We start from the raw sequence: 18,772 nt of genomic DNA, 5'->3' as shown, positions 1-18,772 counted from the left end.
CTGATTCACACTAGCTAAGAATCTGTTCCCGCAAGTCTACACACTGATTCACAAACTTCAAAATATATCGCAGCATTAGGAACCTTGTTAAACATCTATTCAGAAAAGAAATAGAAATAGCTACAAACCAAGCAGTGCTTTCTTCTTGCTCACACAGAAATGATATTCTCAGCGAATCTTTAAAACAGTTACAGTCCATTTTTCTTCAGAAATTGGTAACAGGAACATCTTACTTTTAAAAAGAATTCATAAAAATCACAAGCAAAGCTCCCTTGAGTTCCACACTGTTCTCATTAATAAATATAGAAAAAAAGCAAATGAAAACCAAGACACCATTATATTTTATGTGAACGTATCGGGGATATTAAAATGTAAGGAAATGAACTGCACTCACTTTTGATGTGATTCACAAAGCTACGGAGAGAAACTTACACATATAGAAATTAGGAGTAAAGACCAAATTCAGGCCAAGACAGTTCACTCAATGAGACACAAACACACGCACCAGTCAGTCCCAGTGAATGTACTGAACATGCTGCCAAGTGAAGGCAGAATTGTGCTGCACAGTGAGCCAGATGTTCTCTGAGACAAGATGGGGACACCAGGAACACAGTGAAGAGACCAGGGTTAGAGCTATTTAACAAAGCCTCCTTTAAGTGCCAGAAGTGTTTTTTTTTGTTTGTTTGTTTGTTTGTTTGTTTGTTTGTTTTAGCTGCCATTTAATATTTGTCAGACTTTAGCAGTGGAATACGTTCAATTTGCTATTTAAAGTATTTTTATCAGGATGTAACTCTAAGCAGACGATTTGAAAAATAGATGTATTCAGGAAGAAATTTCCTCTTGAAATTTATCACAGCTTCTTCCTTCCTTAGCCTAAGGTCTGTTTCTCACTAACTTATGGCACCGTACCAATTTCTAAAGAACACATGCTAAGGTTAAAGGTTTCTGTCAAATCAGTTCCACATCAGATACCATGATGTCATATGTTAAGATATCTCCAGGATTTATCTGAGCATTACATAATTTTGTATAAAGAAAGAGGCCAATCAATGCCACTGGGTACATCACTTTGCATAGTTGAATGAACAGAAAAAAAAGAATAGTACTGGAGAAAAGGCTTGCTACCACAAGGGGTTCATATTCATTAAATTAAATTAAAATTTAGTCAAAACTATAATAATAGTTTTGAATATGAATTATTATTTCACACATGTATTTAGACCTTATAATGTACTTGATTTAAAGCAATTGCTAGGATGTTGTTGGAGGCAAAATTATTAATATTCACTGAGCAGCCACTAAAAAAATAAACAACAGAAAGAATGATCTCTGCTTTGGGCATGTGCTTGACTTGACACACATTGACTTGCTTTTGTAGCTAAGAAAATGCTGGCTCTGTTTGAAATTCTTCCTTCTGCTTTGGCATATATAAATGTGGATTCTCTTCTGCTTTAAAAGTAGAGAATCTATGTTGCCACTTTCTTATATTAAAGCATTCATACAAATTTCTCTTTTTCCCAGCCACCTGGTTTAGCAAAACTTTTGGAGATTTAATTTCTAATTTCTCTAGATGTTGGAGGATAGAATCAGAGTTGGTTGAAATAAAGGTGAAAATTAAGAAAAGGAAAGAGTGGGGATATATAAAGTGAATAAGATATAGACATGTGATCGTACAAAATGTATTTCCCTAGGAAACAATGCTAAATAGATGTATATGTCCATGTGGGTCTTATCACACAGGTTATTACCCTAGATGAAAGCAGACACTAACCCAGTCCAGCAGTTAGTATATCCCCTACATAAATATCATACACTGAAATTTATTGATATGGGTATATGAACATATGTGGAATATGTGCACTGGAACAATACTGAAGTTGCTTCCTCTACTTGTTTCCACTCTTGCAGAGTGTTTGGTGCTGCTATACTGCTGACATCCTCCCTCAACATGCTAATACCATCTGCAGCCAGGGTGCATTACGGGTGTGTCATCTTTGTTAGGATCTTGCAGGGCCTTGTAGAGGTATGGAAAAATCGTAACATAACCAGTAAAAGTGATGCATGTTTATTAGCTTTTAAGCAGAAACTGTCACTTTTTTTTGATAAAAAATAAAAATTGTTTTTAATTTACTCCTGATTTTTAGTGTAATGGGTTACACTGTAAGAATTATAGATTTTCTTTCACCTATGAAATTATGTAGTGAAGTTTTCCCTTGCTGAGAAGTGAGTAATATAAACATTTAATAGTGCAGTTCTACTGAAATCCTGTCTAACGCAGGGCTTACATTGGTGTTATTCTCAACAGTTATTTGCTGTCCAGTATCACAGACTAAATCTATAATAATGAATTAAGCTTCTCTCACAGCTTCCCTGGCCATGCGAATGAATGAGAGGTTTACAGTGACTGAGGAGATAAAAATACTGAGTCTGCCTTCTAGATGTGTTTTTTTCAGTTTTTAGACATGTGATCACTGCTCCTTTCTTCCCAAGCACCGTGCACTTCTGTTGCGTGACCTGAATTTATTTCATGCACTTTATTATTTACAAAGGCTCAAAAAGAAGGCGTAGAAAGTTAGGTAACTGGCAATTAAGTTATTGAAATATACATGTGTAAACATAGATCCACTCCTGAAGAGTGCTTTGCATGGACACAGGTGTGCATGACCACAAAGAGGAGAGGAATAGAAGCAAGTGGTTAATTACAAAATAAAATAGCTCTTTCATCACTCATTTCTGTGATACTGTTTTAAGGGATGGGAAATATAAAACATCTCAAGCAGTGCTCTCTGAAGAAGGTTTACAATAAATCATGGCAATCTTAAAATTACATCATATTATTCGGGGGGGAAGTTAATAAAGTTAACAAAAAAAAACGTGAAATGAACATTAAATTGGTTATAAAACCTCTTTGAATACAAAACAATGTATTTTACAAGCTTTTTGTGTATTCAGAGGGATAATCACAACATTTGCAAGAAGCTATTCATTTTTTGTACTTTTTGCAAAGGAAATAAAACATCAAATTAAGAGAAAAATGGCTATATATAACTATGCATACATCATAACAATTCTTATACTTGAATTTTGTGAAAAAGTACAGCACATTTCATATTAGATTTTCTAAAATTTCAGCACTGCAAGAGAGACCCAACCTAAAATGTAACTGGTTTAAAATCAAACCAACTGAGATCATCCAGTTCTTTGTTTAAGTGCTCAAAAAGGTTCATTAAAGACTAAGATATAAGATTATATTTTATTTATAGATTTATTTATTTATAGATTATATAAGATTATATTTTTAAGCTCTTATTGATCTTATTTTATATTTTTAGAGTAATGGAAAAGGAAACTGTATTTCCTAAATTATATTTGAACTGCTAGAAGGTCATCAAAAAATGTTAGAAGGCCACCAAAACTGTGGGTTGCAGAAATGAGCCCAGCAGTAGAAAGATCCTGAAGGATCCATGTTTTCATCCCTCCTTTGACTCTGATACTTGTGCATTAAGATTCTTTCTTTTTAATTCTTCACTGTTCTCTCCTGGAAGGAGGAAGGCAGAGCAAAAGGGAATAATCATGTTTTGTATCTGCTCTGTAAAGCTTCTGAAATGATTGGGAGTGATGAAAAAAACTCAGTCAAACTTTACCAGACTGATTTACCAGAAATTGAAGTTTTTCTATGGCTGTGCTCAGACTTTGCTATAAAAATGTAAAGTGTTCTCAGCTTCCTGTTTGTAGCAGTGTTAAAACAGAAATTCATGCACAATGACCTGACCAACTGCTCAGCATTAGCTGACCTGTGGCACACTCGTTCCCCAGGGAGTCACCTACCCTGCCTGCCACGGCATCTGGAGCAAGTGGGCCCCCCCATTAGAGAGAAGTAGGTTAGCAACCACTTCCTTTTGTGGTAAGTAAATTTCCATTTAGGTCTTTCATTCCTTTGTAATATAAAACCATTTTGAGATTGAATTTTTCTCCTTTTTTTCAACTACACACACCTTGTTTTGCAGGTTCCTATGCAGGAGCTGTTATTGCAATGCCTTTAGCTGGGATCCTAGTGCAATATACGGGGTGGTCTTCGGTGTTCTATGTGTATGGTATGCACTTCTGCTCATCTCACTCCAATATCGCATCACCTTACTCTACACCATCTAAACATGTAAAAGCTACAGTTAAGAATGTCCCCCCACCAAAAACAAACAAACAAACAAACAAACAAACAGTTTCCATACAGTCTTGAGAAATAGAAAATAAAAGATCAGAATTTAAAGGAAATGAATATTATTAAACAAGAATGGTGAAACCTTCATCACTTCTAGTGCAAGCAGTGCAACCTGCTATCTGAATCCATAGAATCCCATTCTCAGAGGTAACATCTCTCTTTCATTTTACAACTGTAAGTTAAGAGTATCTCTCCTGAATAAAATGTCTTGATTTTTATCTGAATAGCTACATAACTCTATTCACACTAGTTGTGTGAATACACTGCTGGAAGAAAAATGTCCCAAAGGCCCAAAGGCAAATTTTACACATTTTGTAATGTAAAATTGATGTGAATCAAGGGGAACCCTTTCAGAAACTTAATAAACTACTCAAGAATCCTGTTGTTATGTTGAAAACAGCACCACAATCTTGTGTTTTGCAGGTAAAAAAATTAGTGCAGTAATCAAACAACAATGGCTTAAAGCAGAATGGACCATTTACAACTTGGTAAAATGAAATGGGAGCTGTTTCATTGCACTGCATTGTAGAAATTGATGTTGAATATCAGTGACCCTTCACTTAGAGTGAAGGCACTCTGTAAATGGAACCAAGACTTCATGGTGGTACAGCTCTGCATGTATTCTGCACAAATATTGTTTGCAGGATCTGGCTGTCAGTAACAACATTTGCCATTTAAATTGATTACAATTATCTACGTGTTTTTTTTTTTTTTTTCTTTTTTTTCTTGTTTGCTCCTTTACTGTGCATTTCTTTTTAAAGTTTTTATTTCCATTCCAAAGGGAGCTTTGGTATAGTCTGGTATATGTTCTGGCTTTTGGTTTCATATGAGAGCCCTGCAAAGCATCCTACAATCACAGATGAAGAAAGAAGATACATAGAAGAAAGCATTGGAGAGAGTGCCAACCTCCTAGGTGCAATGGAAGTAAGAATATTACTCATACAATTATTTCCTATGAGATAGGAACAATGAAAATAACAAGCAAAAAAAAAAAAAAATCCAATGCGCTACTTCTTTAAGACAGAAAACCACATTTTGAACAATTTAACTTTTTTTTTTCGGGTGGCGACAGGGGGAGATCTGAAATATGCTGATGGGTGGATATTGCTTCCTTGTGAGGAGAATACAGGTTTCAGAGGATCGCTCATAGAATTTATGCCTGGTCTTTCTCTCTTCCTACTCCAAAATATACAAAAGAGCTAGAGGTAAATCTAGAACTACATCTGTAATTGCAGATTTATTGAGACTTTTATACTACCCTGAGTTCAAATAGTTCATTTCCTTCCTATTTATCCCTTCTGAAGTGTTTTCATCTTCCTAAAAGTAAACTAGAAGAATAGCAGTACTTGGTGTTTACCGAGGTCCTCAGAACACCACAAACAGCAAACCTTTTCTACTGTACGTTTCATTTGCAAGAAAGACTGCAAGCTGCATTAGAGCATGCTAGTATAGAGCCATAAGCATATCCCCCATTACAGTGCTGGAAGCATGCTATCAAGCTGCAGGAATATACCTCCATCCTCTTAGTCAAAACCTTTGATCCAGATTGAATAGGGAACTGGAAATATTACAGTCTTTTCTTTTTCTTGATAGCTGACATTTTTAAGTGTTCTTGAGGTAGTTTCTGGCTTGATAGTTAATAGGGTTCAACAGTGGTCCCATTCGTACACCCATAAATGCTTTTGAAAATCTTATGTGAAACAAGTTATTCCAGTGAATGTTGGTGTAATTTTAGCAGGCCTTGGATATTTCTGTTTATTTTTTATTCTTGCTTTTAATTAAACATTTCTGGAAGTGATTAGTTTGTGTCATTAGTTGCTTCTAAAATACATAAACTGAAATTCTTTCTCAGCTTTCAACTGAGTGCAATTTGATAGGCATACAAAGTGTGGCACATATTTATCTACCGGGCCAGACTTCTTTGAATAAAAACCAGTATTCAAGCAGTTTTCAGACACTCGTCAGGGTTTGGATCCTGCACTTGTATCAACACAGATGGGCAGAACCCTGGGCTCACAGAGAGGTGCTGGGACTCAGCAGGATTGTAGTTCTGCCCATCTGTCATCTTTTTTCATTACCCAATTCATTTAAACATATAATAAAACAAAGCAAAAATACATTGACCAAACAGCTTCTGAGACCTGGTAAAAAAAATAAAAAAAATCAGAATTCTGGGATTAAGATCTAGATGCTAAAATACATGCTTAAAATAAATGTGGATGAAATTCTGTACTGACAGTGTAAAACTGACTGCTGACTGCTGCAGCAACATTCTCTTTTAGAGACATAATTTTGAACTTCATATCTACATGTTACATGACTGATCTAACAGCACTTGTACATTCGTTTTGTGATATAGCTAAGTATCACTGAATTTCTCCACTTGTGTATTTCATAGTATTTTTTCCTCACTTATGTTTTTATATTAATTATGTGGATGCATGTAATTTAAGACAATTAAAGTCACTAGAATTCAATGAGTACATAAAGTCATGTGTATATGAACTTGTTGGAGTATAGGTAAAAATAACAAAGAGGAAAAGGGAGGATAGATATTTGGTAATGATCAAAATGCTGACTGGATCCCCTTTTTATATTTCAGAAATACAAAACTCCTTGGAGAAAATTTTTTACATCTATGCCAGTCTATGCAATAATTGTTGCAAACTTCTGTAGGAGCTGGACTTTTTACTTGCTGCTTATTAGTCAGCCTGCTTACTTTGAGGAAGTGTTTGGATTTGAAATAAGCAAGGTATGTAAGAATAATGTAAAAAAAAAAAATTTATCGTAGCTAAGCAAATATCTGAGCAATATTTGTACTATTTATTGGGAAATGGAAAGGTAAGTGTTCTGCATCTTTACCACAGGCTTATAGGTCTCAAAAATGATCGCTCCAAGTTACTGTTCCCCTTACCAGCAGCTATGAGTGAATAACAGCAATGGCAAAGTACTGGATAGCGGAAGGTGAAGGCAGGATGGTGTTATTTAGAACCAACCCCCCCCCCCCTTGGGTCCTTACCCTTGCAATAAGCCCTTCAGTTGGGTTCTTGCAGCCAGATCAGGCAAGGTGTTCAAAGGTATAGAAAGACCCGGTGCACTTCTGTCTCTGACACTCCAGGGTTTGCAAGAAAGCTGTACAGAAATCTGTCCAAGTGCTTATGGTCTTCCAAGTGCACTTTGCAAAGCAGGGCCACTTAGTTTTAGGAAGGACAATGCACTCTATCACTGTTCAATGTCTCCCTTTAATGTGGTGAGAGCCACACCTGTGGTTTTTTTGTTTGTTTGTTTTTGTTTTTAATTAAGAGAAATAGATGATGCCAAATATGAGACCTAAATATGGTGCAATGTTCCCCATAATTCATATGCATTTTCAATCAGCCCCTTCCTATGAATATGGACACACGCAAGCAAGCCTCAGAGGATACAGTAAGCTTTCTGCAAATGCTGATTTCCCTCTTCTGAAAGAGATGGTGGCTTGTGCTTTTGAGACACCCATATTCTTTTCATAGTCTTCTAGGAGGTATTGAGCCATGCTAAATTGTGATATGAGTGACAATTATAGCATTCTAGTAGCTACCAAAATGTTGCAGCAATACGGGGTATTGTCAAAATTATGTAATGCCATCCTGCATTTAAAGATGGGCTACAGATACAAAATTAATTTCTGGAAATCCAGCTCTCAGAGCTAAGTGTATGAGCCCATTCTAGCATGTTAAAACACACAAACAAAAACAAAAATCAATCAATCAAACAAAACCCAACACCTTTAAAATGAGGCTCAAATTTGGTAATATCCCATCTTCAAAAACCAGAGTTGGACTGAACAGGTGTGCTGATTTAAGACCATTTTCTATATATAGCATAGCACCTGAGCATCAAAACCAAAGTGTAAATGATTCATAATTCCATTATGATGAGCAGTAAAATTTCAATTTCAGTATATTAATATTAATATTTCAGTCCAAAATTGTTACGTTCTTATGTTTAATGATAAACATAACTTGATCTGCTATGCATGCAGTAAGAATGGTCACATGCTATAGAATCAATCTGGTCATTTTGTTCCACAAGATTTTTCTTAGAGTGTATTCAAAGAAATATGGAGCTTTGTAAACAACAGCAGCAAAGCCAATTTTCATCCTTCCATCTGCTGTGGACATGGATGCTGATAAATGAACAGTTATCATTTGCTCGGGAACACCCCACAACAGCTAATTGCAATGCCATAGTTGCCTTGTAGTTATTATTTGGTTTACTGGGGGAAACACCTATTAAGATGAAGCTAGCTACCACCAGACAGCTGCCACGTATGTAAACTGCACTGAGATACACTATGTCACCACTTCAGTGGGAAAGCAAAGACCAGTTGTACTCTCTGCGTTCTCGTGAAGTCTGTCTGCTCTGCACACTGACGTAACTCAAGTCAGCCATCGGGCCTGACTGACACACTGTTCAGAAAGGAAATACGCAAAAGCCCTGGGTGTAAGCACATTTCCAGATATAGGCAGTAATCAGAATTCACCAGCAGAACAAAATGTCACGCCTCCAGAAGCAAACCATCTGCAAGGCGGTTCTGTTGACAGGAGATAGCAGGTGGCAGCTCGAGCTAGGCACTGCTTGGAAGGAATGGTCCTCAAATATATTCTTACAGCTTGGGACAGTCATCGCAGAATTGCTGTGTCTTAATTTGCTAATAAGCATAGCATTTTGTATATTGCCAATGGATATTTAGTGTATTATCATTTGCTATATACAGAATTTCTCAGACATGTCCTGTGCTCGTGTGGAATTTGCAGCTTATGGGCTGCTCAGAAATCAAAGGCAAACGGGCACTGCATGTGTGAGGGTGATCTACAGGGAATCTTTTGCAGACCTCACAGGTCTGGACGTGTTAGATTTGCTGGGCAATTGCTGTGCCAAACCCATCACCAACAGAAATGTAGCAATTCAGCGAGACACATTTGGTCATAAATTTCCTGAAAAGGGAGGGCAGACAAGCTATAAGTTAGGGAAAAAATAAATAAAGCTATTAGTTTAAATCTAAACTATGAAAACAATCTATAACAATATAATCTATAATGAAGTGTCATGGCACCAAAGATTCTTAAAAAGTCTGACTGCCTTTTGGAAAATACAGAGGCAACGTAAAATCAACAGTTTTATTCACTTCATAAACCAAGTCAAGATTCTTAGTTTGAACACATTGTCTGAAATTGAAGAGAAAAAATTAGCTAATTGCTGAATGCTTCTGAAAATGAAAAATTGGTATTTTCTTGCAGTTTTTACTCTGCTATTTCCTATTATTATTTTAGGTGGGTATCTTATCAGCTGTGCCGCATTTAGTGATGACAATTATTGTTCCCATTGGGGGACAAATTGCAGACTTTTTAAGAAGCAAACAGATTCTTTCAACCACTACTGTGAGAAAGATAATGAACTGCGGAGGTAAGCTTTCCTATTTGATTAGAAAAGTTTCTTGTCCAGATGTAATATCTATACAGTAGACTGTATACAGTAAACAAACTGCATGGTTTTATGTACATATGACATAATCCTTTGTATAGTTTTTGTGTGTTATAGACGTGGTTACTAAATAAAAACAAACACATTTGTTCCTCTGTTTAATTTCAAAACAGATTTTTGATACTTAAAAAAGCATTTTGACTGTTAAAGGGGTAGATGAGCTCTTTTGGGGTAATTTGCTTACAAGCAGCTTCTTAAAGTGTCTTAGCTCCTCATTTGGACACCCTCTGACAATGAGCTGGGATCACCCATCTGACTTCTCAGAGGTTAACCTTACAAGAGCTGAATTGTGCCTCTGATGAGAACTTAAACATTCATAAGCAGGTTGAGTGCTCCCATTAGTGCCAACCCAATTATGGTATTTGATTTGAGCTTAAAACTGGCAGGAAGCAATGATAAGCAAACAAACAATAAAATATGGATTACCTGACATAGCAAGAACATGTGTCTTTTAGGGAGGAAAGAAATGCCTGATTATATTGCACTCTGGGGTAACGTTTTGCCTCTGTCTTCCTTTGAAATATTGTGATATCCTAAAGTCTGCAATATTTGAGGAGGAATTAAATCTGATGCCTGGTTTTCTTTACAATTTCTCAAGGTTTTGGTATGGAAGCAACTCTTCTTCTTGTGGTGGGATACTCTCACAGTAAAGGAGTGGCTATTTCATTCTTAGTACTTGCTGTAGGCTTTAGTGGATTCGCCATATCTGGTAAGATTATACTACTGTCATTAATTAATTAGATTATTTTAAGATATAAAACACCTCATTTGTTTTTTATTCACTGACAATAGTTGAAAACAAACCTCAGAATTCCAAATATTACTTATGAACATTACAAAGAAAAGACCAATATCACACCTTTTAGATTGGTTATTTTTGTTCAAATACTCAATCTTTTTCATATTCAGGGCAGCAAATTGAACTTCCTTTTCAGTGAGGTGCTAATGTACACCATCGGTTTTTCTTAAAACTAAATGTGTACCACAAATGGATTCTTACTGTATGCTGATACCTAAATATATGTCTTTGTTTAGATATAGACCTTTACCCTTTTTTCACTGTCTATTATTTAATGTTTTGTTAGTACTGTAGTTTTTTTACTATATTGGGGCCTAATTATTCACAAGTTTTTTTCTGATATTAAAATCAGTTACTCCCATTTCCTGCTGCTGTCTTACCCTTTTGCCTTTGCCTTTCCCAAATGCAAGTGAGCTGGCCTTCCTTTGTTTTCCCGCTGTGATCTTAGTATCCTCTCCCATGCTGGTTCCTTATGTCTAAAGCAGACTCTCTTTTCTTTTGTGCCAAACATCTAAACTCTCCTTAACCAAATCTGTCCCTAGTACCACATACCAGATCTGCAAGGTATCATGACTTTTTCATAGAACTTGATAAGTATGGTATTTTCTAACAGCTATCCATGTCTAAATGCCTGCCTTTTCTCTTTTATTTATGTTTTGATATCCAAAGATCTGGCTTCTGCTTTCACTTATTTAAGTGCTTATTTGAGGGATAATCAGTTTGGACACTTCATATAGAAGCAGATGTTTTTCCTAAGATAATTTGAATAGTTACTGCATAAATCTGAAGGGAATTAAGCTGTTGGAAATGCAAGGAAACAAATATTATAAGGATAATTAATAAATCATTTATAGATAGTCCCTTTTTTTCTCCTCTCATCTTACCACTCAAGAACAGAAGGGAACTAACTCCCTTCTGCTAGTTTGTGTGAAAGAAAAATGTGGCAACAGGAAATGAAAGTGGCACAAGCTAGAAGAAGAAATAACGTGTTATTTACACCACGAAAAGGTCATGAACAACAGTGTGACAATATGAACCTTATCCCTGTCTAAATACATTCTGGGTTCTCTAAACAATCACTACTGGGATATTTTTAAAACCTCCAGTTTGGGGAACGAAATACATTTAGTATCCTTCTGTAACATTTTTTTTTTTTTTCAAAGACAAAAAAAAATAGATGTTTAAGCATTGTAAAGCTTCTAGAGAAAAATAAATGCAATTAAACAGCTGAAATATGTCATATTACAATTTTCACGTGATAGCATTACTTTTCAGAACCAAAGTATTACTCTGGTTATGGTATGAATGTTTGCTGACTTTTGCTTTGCAGGATTCAATGTCAACCATTTAGACATTGCCCCAAGGTATGCCAGCATATTAATGGGGATTTCTAATGGAGTCGGGACCTTGTCTGGAATGGTATGCCCTATAATTGTTGGAGCAATGACAAAGAACAAGGTAAGTGGCAATACAGTTTTCAAATCTTCCAGTTCAATACTGTTAGCTTCAATAAAAAGACCTTTCCATAATACAACTTGCCAGAATATCTGAATTGCAGTCTGGGACCTCTAGGGGATAGCATCCCGCAACTTGCAAATTTGAAACATGCTGCACTCACTATATGCTCACAAGGTCAGTGCTTTTGTAGGCTGATGAATAGTGATTTTCGGGGTGAGACAGATGTAAGTAATTGGAAACTGGACACTTACATGTTTTAGTTTTGCTGACAATCACAACCTCAATCCCTAATTTAAGTCTCTTAGCTCAGAAGAGTTGGGTAAGCATAGGTCTGATTTAGCAACTTTCTTCTTTACAGACACGTGAAGAGTGGCAGTATGTCTTCCTCATTGCTGCTTTAGTTCATTACGGAGGTGTTATATTCTATGGCATATTTGCTTCAGGAGAGAAACAACCCTGGGCAGACCCCGAACAGACAAGTGAAGAGAAATGTGGCTTTATTCATGAAGATGAACTAGCTGAAGAGACAGGGGACATTACTCAGAATTATGTAAATTATGGTACCACCAAGTCCTATGGTGCTACAACCCAGGTCAACGGTGGCTGGCCTAATGGTTGGGAGAAAAAAGAGGAATTTGTACAACAGGAAGTACAAGACTCATACAACTACAAGGAAGGAGATTATTCATAACAACCCTAAATACTGGGTATATTTTGTAGTGTTTGTGATTAAATTCATTGTGATTGTTTGCACACAGAACTAAAATGTGGTATAAACATGTAAACACATATCAAACAGGAAGGTCTTACTGTAAAAAAAAAAATCCATTAAAGTGCAATCTGTATGAGTTGTGACATGTCATCACTTTCATTAGGTTATATTTGTTCGATAAACATTAGAGTTTTAAGGGTTTACTGGTCAAAACTATAGGGGCAATTAGATACTTACAGTATACAAGAGCTAAAACTCATAACTAAGGATTAAAGCACAACTAAGCAACCAAGTTGGCACATCTAATGCTCTTTTTAGAAAGCCAAAATTACTTGATCATTAAAAATGCACTTATATATTTGTTACACTGTATTGAAAGAGATTGTGTTAAATACACGTTTACTAAGTGCAATGTAGGAATTGTGTGTTTAGTCTAAGACAAGAGCTTTCTTAAAGGAGAAAGGCTGAGTCCTAGGCATTTACAGGGGCTTGATCCAGTTCCTTTAAGTGTAATTGTATCAAGCCTAACAGAACAAATAGGGCATATTGTATGTTTATCGTGATTACATGCTGCAGGCTACTCTGTGATGAATAATGGAATTATTTAGGAGTTTTATACTGAATGTTCGGGCACAAGTTCTTATTTCTATTCTGCACAGATTCTTATGAAATTATAGGCCTTGTCATGTTCTTCCCTGCATTTATCAACTAATAAAAAAAATGCAACATTAAGTCTGAACTTTCATGCAGACTTGTCAAATCCCTTTATCAAAAATAAGCTTTATTATTCTTTTCTTTGCAGTATATTCCAACTTTGTACTGGTGTCTTTAGAGAGAAAAAAATAACACAATATAAAGTAGAAAAAGATATAGTCTTATAGAAAATTCCAAAGAGAAATTTACTATGAGCAAGTAGCCCTATGAAAAAGGATGTATTTGTTTTGCAGAATATTTTGAAGCCAATAGAAGAAACAGAGAATAATTTAACCCTTATTCTTCCCTTAATAGCATTCATATTTTTACACATCGTGCCACAGTTATATACATAGATATAAGTTTATTGAAGATACTGTAATTATAGAAAATGTTGCTATTTTAGAAATCCCTGAAATAAATAAAAAAAATGTATTTGTCTTTCAATTAAACCTAATAATAATGGACACTGAATATAAACTCACAAACCAAAGTGGCAAATAACTAGTGTTGGGTTGAAAGAAGCCAACAAGCATCACGCTTGTCTTTTTAGCATAACTCAACGGTGACTGCAACATTAGTGTACCAAGCAATAAGTGCAATGCATTATGAAGTGCATAATCTTCTAGTCTATATATTAACCTTCATTTAGCTTGTTGTATATATTTGGGGTTGTTGGGATTAAACCAAACCGAACCAAACTGAAGTTAGCAGCACCAGACCACTTCTTAATACTCTAAAATGACAACAACGATCCATTTCTTAATTCAATCAAATGATTATTATTGTATGTAATAATCCATTCTGGATTCTTGGTCTGTTCATTGTATCGTGCTAGTGATTGGAAACCCTGCTACCGCAATATACAACTTGAGGATTGTTTCTTCTCCTTTTTCTTTTTTTTTTTTTTTTTAATGCAAATCATACCTTGACCTTAAGAAAAAAATATTTTGCTTTGTGCCTCAAAGTGATGTAAAATGTGATCATAGCTTTTGCTGTGTTTAATGAAAAAGATGTGGACTGTGTCACTTTTGTTGCTGCAAAAAGTGTTAATAAAATGCTCTATTTATCCTTTTATATAAAAAGGACCGTTGTAGTTCCTTGTGATTTTTTTAGATGTTCTCTAATAATGATGACTAAAATTATATTCACTGCAGAACAAATTCTGCTATCAACACAGAGACACTACCTTACACCTCAGCTAGGCATGATGCTGGATACCCAGCGTCCTGCACTGCCTGCTGTCTCCTCCACCTGCGCACAGATACACAGTGGGAGAGGTACCTGATGCCGGCTCCCATTCCTCCCGCCTAAGGATGGCTGCAGCAGGTGTGAAGGAGAAAGGAGCAGGAGGATCAGTGAGCCAGACAATGCCACACAACTGGGAAAAACAGACCGCTCCATGTTAGCTGGAGGGCTGCTGTGGGTCAGCGCTCTCTGAAGCAAATGGGGGGCTAACACGGACTGCTGATTTGGAGTTTGCTTCCTCTCCTCCCCCTGCAACAAGGCTTCTTAACTGAAACATAACGTTGCTTTCTGTCCACCTTACAGAACTTGGTGAAATTCAACAAATGCTACGTTAAAAATAAATCTTCTAATGACATTTTCACTGTTCAGTAATTCTCCTGCACCCAGCAGAAGAATGTAGAAGCATCGACCTGCACAGAAGGCTGCAAACACCAGCTAGAGCAGAGGTGGGCCGAGTGCTTTGCACTGGTAGGCGAGTTGTCACGAGACGCAGGCCAGGTAATCCCAGTGTTACCGCTAATTGTTCGGATGGACTGCTGTGATGTTGTCGTGGCAACATCCCGAAAGAGTCCAAAGTGGGATAAATAGGGGCTGCAGAAGTACTCTTGTGCTTATTGCACCAAGCGGACAGCTCAGAAAATGAAAACTAATTAACAAAATTAAAATAAATTTGTCTTAATTTTTGGTCTAATCTTACAGGCTCTCTGTTTTTTAGAATTGTCTCAACAGGTTCCTTTCATTAAGAACAGGCAATTTTTCTTCTTATTAGCTTGACACCTTTTAATTACCTCGAGCCAAGGAAAGACTTTAGTCAGGCACTACACCCTGCACTGTTCTGCCATGCACACTTCCATGGGAACTCAACAACTGCTTTACCTAATAGAACTGAGAGGTTGAGGGCAAATTTTGATTGAAATACTCAGTTTTTTTTTTTTTTTTAATATATATATATTAATGAAAGAAAGTGTTTTGCAATCCTTTTTAGCAAGTTTTCATGAAAAATATTTGTGATGTTGATCTACTTGAAGTTTAGCCACTTGGCTCTTCTGTCTTCTGAAAACGCATCCTCTCTCATGGTTTGTTTTCTTCTTCCCTTTATTTTAAATGCTACACCCCTTCTAAGATTCTCCACATTCTCTTCTAGCTCTCTGCTTCTGCTCTGACTCTTTTACTTCCCCTCTGAAGGGAAGACAGAAGGACATGGAGCATGCCAGATTTTAAGGTTTTTACTTCACAGATTTCCACTCATGGAAAAATACAGGAATCAATCATCAGGAACATGACTGTGAAAGAAAGCAGGGAAATGGAGAAACTATTGTATTTCTCACAAAGGATGATTAAGTGAAGACAAGGAGCAACAGTTAGAGATGGGTTAGGGAAAAGGAGAATTGAGTAGACATGGTCCTTTGTCTTAACTCCTGAATTTCTTCTCAGTAAATACACCTATGCTTCTCCTTTACTACTTCCTATTTATAGAGTAGCATTGCTAAAAAATAACTTTAAGCCTCTTCTGATCTGTGCCCTTTCTGCCCAGAGGCTTCTCTTCTGCACTCAGGTTCAAAGACTAGCTCTGCAGATGCACTGCACATGTATGAGGCAGTGTCCCTCTTTTGGAACTCTTTCTAGGTCAAATCACCCATGTTTATCAATCAGACTGTAGGATCAGGGTTCACAGTCACTTTTTTGTCTCATCCTGTCATCTGTTTCTGTTCTGTTTCGCTCTCTGGTACCTTGTACTCATTATGTTGGAAAAAAAAAAAAAAAAAAAAGGGCAAAGTAATCTTTACTCACGTTTCTCACATTTTTATCAGTCAGTTATCTTCTCTAAGTGAAGAATCATAACTTAAAGGAAAGACAGAATCCTGGCTCCATTAAAATCATTAGAAAATCTGAGTTTAGATGGGTTAGAATATCACCTTGAATGTTCACCTTTACGTCCTCAAAACATTTCAGGTAGATATTATCACTTAACTAGTGACAATATTTTAAATATCTGAATCCACGTTGGTCAGATCCCTTCTGTTAACATATACTCTCTCTCGCAGAGATAAAGCTATCATAAAATGCTCTTTGCTTTCAGAAGTGATCATGAAATTCAATGGACCCAATTTCATAAAAACACTTTTCTATGGGGAAAAAGAAAGCCTCAAGGTAAAGGTTGAATAACAGCGACAAAAGAATATCTGCAAATTTGAATGAAGTCCTCTTTCAGCATGAAGCTAGGAATAGGAATGAATGTGGAAGTCAGAATAAATGTCACAGTTCAAAGCTGTACTGTTTGAAAGATAACATCACAGTCTTAGTTGCTGTCTCTGAAAGATAAAATGTTTTGTTCCTTTTACGATAAGCTGTGAAAGAGTTTGAAGGCTAGTCTAAGTCTTAAGCACTTAACAGCAGATGCTTTTGTTCTTATTTTGATTTTGTCTACATTTTTTGCTCGAATAATTTTCATTGCACTGGGAGATTTAAGAGTAAATAATCAAAGGACCTAGAACTAAAATGAGATATTTTAATTTTAGTTGGATATCTATGTATATCCCCTCTGATCTAATTAAAGTGCCTGATTTTGCTATTCTAGCTTTGCTTAACACTTTTTCACGCTATAATCCAAAGCATGGCAAAGAACAAAATGTGTTAGATGGGTACATATGTACAACTACTGAAGCCTATGCAATCAGTTATATTGAGGTCAAGCCCTCTGACAGTATCTTCCATGTTTGAGAACTGATGGTACAAATGGTTGTTGAGAAATGAATCTTTGGTAAGGCTTTTAATATTAGAAACACAGAATCCTCACAATTTTGGCTTTGGATGAAGCTGCATTCTCTCAATTGCTGTGAGACATTAGAGAGCAACACAAAATAAGATTTCGAGCAACCAAACTCTGGCAGGCTTTTGTCTATAAGAAAGTAAGTAGAAGACAAGTATGAAAGAGACACCATGTCTCTATTTTTCAATGAGAAAAACATTAAGAAATGCAGATGTGATATCAGGCATGAAATTTAAAGGTAAATTAGAAATTAAAGGAAATGAAGTGTTCTAGGAACTTGAAGGAAGGCTTATAGAAGAGCTTCCAGAATTCCTAGCTTTTGCTTATGATAATAGAAAGAAGAAAAACCTTAAGTCCTAAATATCTAGGTAAGTCCACACTAACCTTCATCGCAGATATGATCAAAACTTGTCTCAGAAGCTGGTTACCACCATGTCCTGACTCTACCTTATGTTGTCCTAATATTGTTTCTAACACATAGCAGGACCTTGAAGGCACTTAAGAGGCCTTTATTGCCTTCAGCAGCCACTTCTGGGACCCCCACCTGCACCCAGGAGCTCCAGCCTGGACTTCCCTGTCTGTAGTATGTCTCCTCAATAACGGCTGGATCTCCGCTGTGCTCCTGTCTCCAGTCCTGCCTCTGGTTCCCCTCCTGCTGCTGCTGAGAGGGCTCTGTGGAGGGACTCTGGGCCTGACTACTTCCTTGCTGCCTCTGGGACTGTCAGTGGAGCTTATTACTACCATCCCGCTCAGGTCCACTGGGAGTGCATTCCGGTCAGCAAGGGCACAGCCAGCACCTGGCTCACTGCCCTGCTGAGCTCCCTTCCTGCTCCCCCTGCTCCCTGTTGGACTCTTTCTACGCTGAGGAGACCTGCTAAGCCTCGCCTTAGGAAAGTGTGTGTGGTCAATTCACTAATTAAGCACCTTTGCCAGTCCCTGAAGAGGTAGAATTGTGAATTACGACCCCATTATTTTCCTAAAATACACCAAATGTACTGACGTGTCAGACAGGAGATTTAACCTGTTAGATACCACAGCATACTGCCTCAGAAATAGAGGGTCTGGCATTCCTACTTAAAATCTCTCTCATGGATGTACTCTCCCATCATGGGTATACTTGTGGTATTAGGTTCCTTTTCCAGGAGGAGCTGCATTAAATTTGTCAGCAAGTCTTTAGGGGACTGAATCAAGTTATCATCCTTGAACCCACTGCAGGCTTCCTTAGCTGCATGCAGGAAGCTGCTATTATGTATGTGTGATTACTATCCTCAGTCCTTCTGCTAGAGAGGACCAGCATTTACTTGTACCAAACTAACTTTTCAAAACTGGTGTACCTTTACACCACTTCTG

The 18,772-nt window shown here is 36.8% G+C and overlaps 1 protein-coding gene across 1 annotated transcript in view; it reads left to right on the top strand.

Annotated features, from left to right (window-relative positions):
* The window catches only part of SLC17A6 (solute carrier family 17 member 6), a gene marked incomplete at both ends in the record, with an annotated part of 31,125 nt that extends 18,435 nt beyond the window's left edge, over nucleotides 1-12,690 (top strand). The window contains 9 exons of the mRNA XM_084288287.1: nucleotides 1,909-2,023; nucleotides 3,817-3,904; nucleotides 4,008-4,094; nucleotides 5,001-5,143; nucleotides 6,822-6,971; nucleotides 9,532-9,664; nucleotides 10,341-10,451; nucleotides 11,872-11,999; nucleotides 12,358-12,690. Of these exons, the coding sequence (XP_084144413.1) occupies nucleotides 1,909-2,023; nucleotides 3,817-3,904; nucleotides 4,008-4,094; nucleotides 5,001-5,143; nucleotides 6,822-6,971; nucleotides 9,532-9,664; nucleotides 10,341-10,451; nucleotides 11,872-11,999; nucleotides 12,358-12,690 (1,288 nt within the window). The remainder of the gene's footprint in view (nucleotides 1-1,908; nucleotides 2,024-3,816; nucleotides 3,905-4,007; nucleotides 4,095-5,000; nucleotides 5,144-6,821; nucleotides 6,972-9,531; nucleotides 9,665-10,340; nucleotides 10,452-11,871; nucleotides 12,000-12,357) is intronic.
* Nucleotides 12,691-18,772: the final 6,082 nt, after the last annotated feature.

The sequence above is a fragment of the Netta rufina genome (assembly GCF_964035555.1).
Source record: "Netta rufina genome assembly, chromosome: 5".
Taxonomy (NCBI): domain Eukaryota; kingdom Metazoa; phylum Chordata; class Aves; order Anseriformes; family Anatidae; genus Netta; species Netta rufina.
The sequence above is the reverse complement of the archived record's forward strand: the minus strand, read 5'-3'. Positions and strand labels throughout refer to the sequence as shown.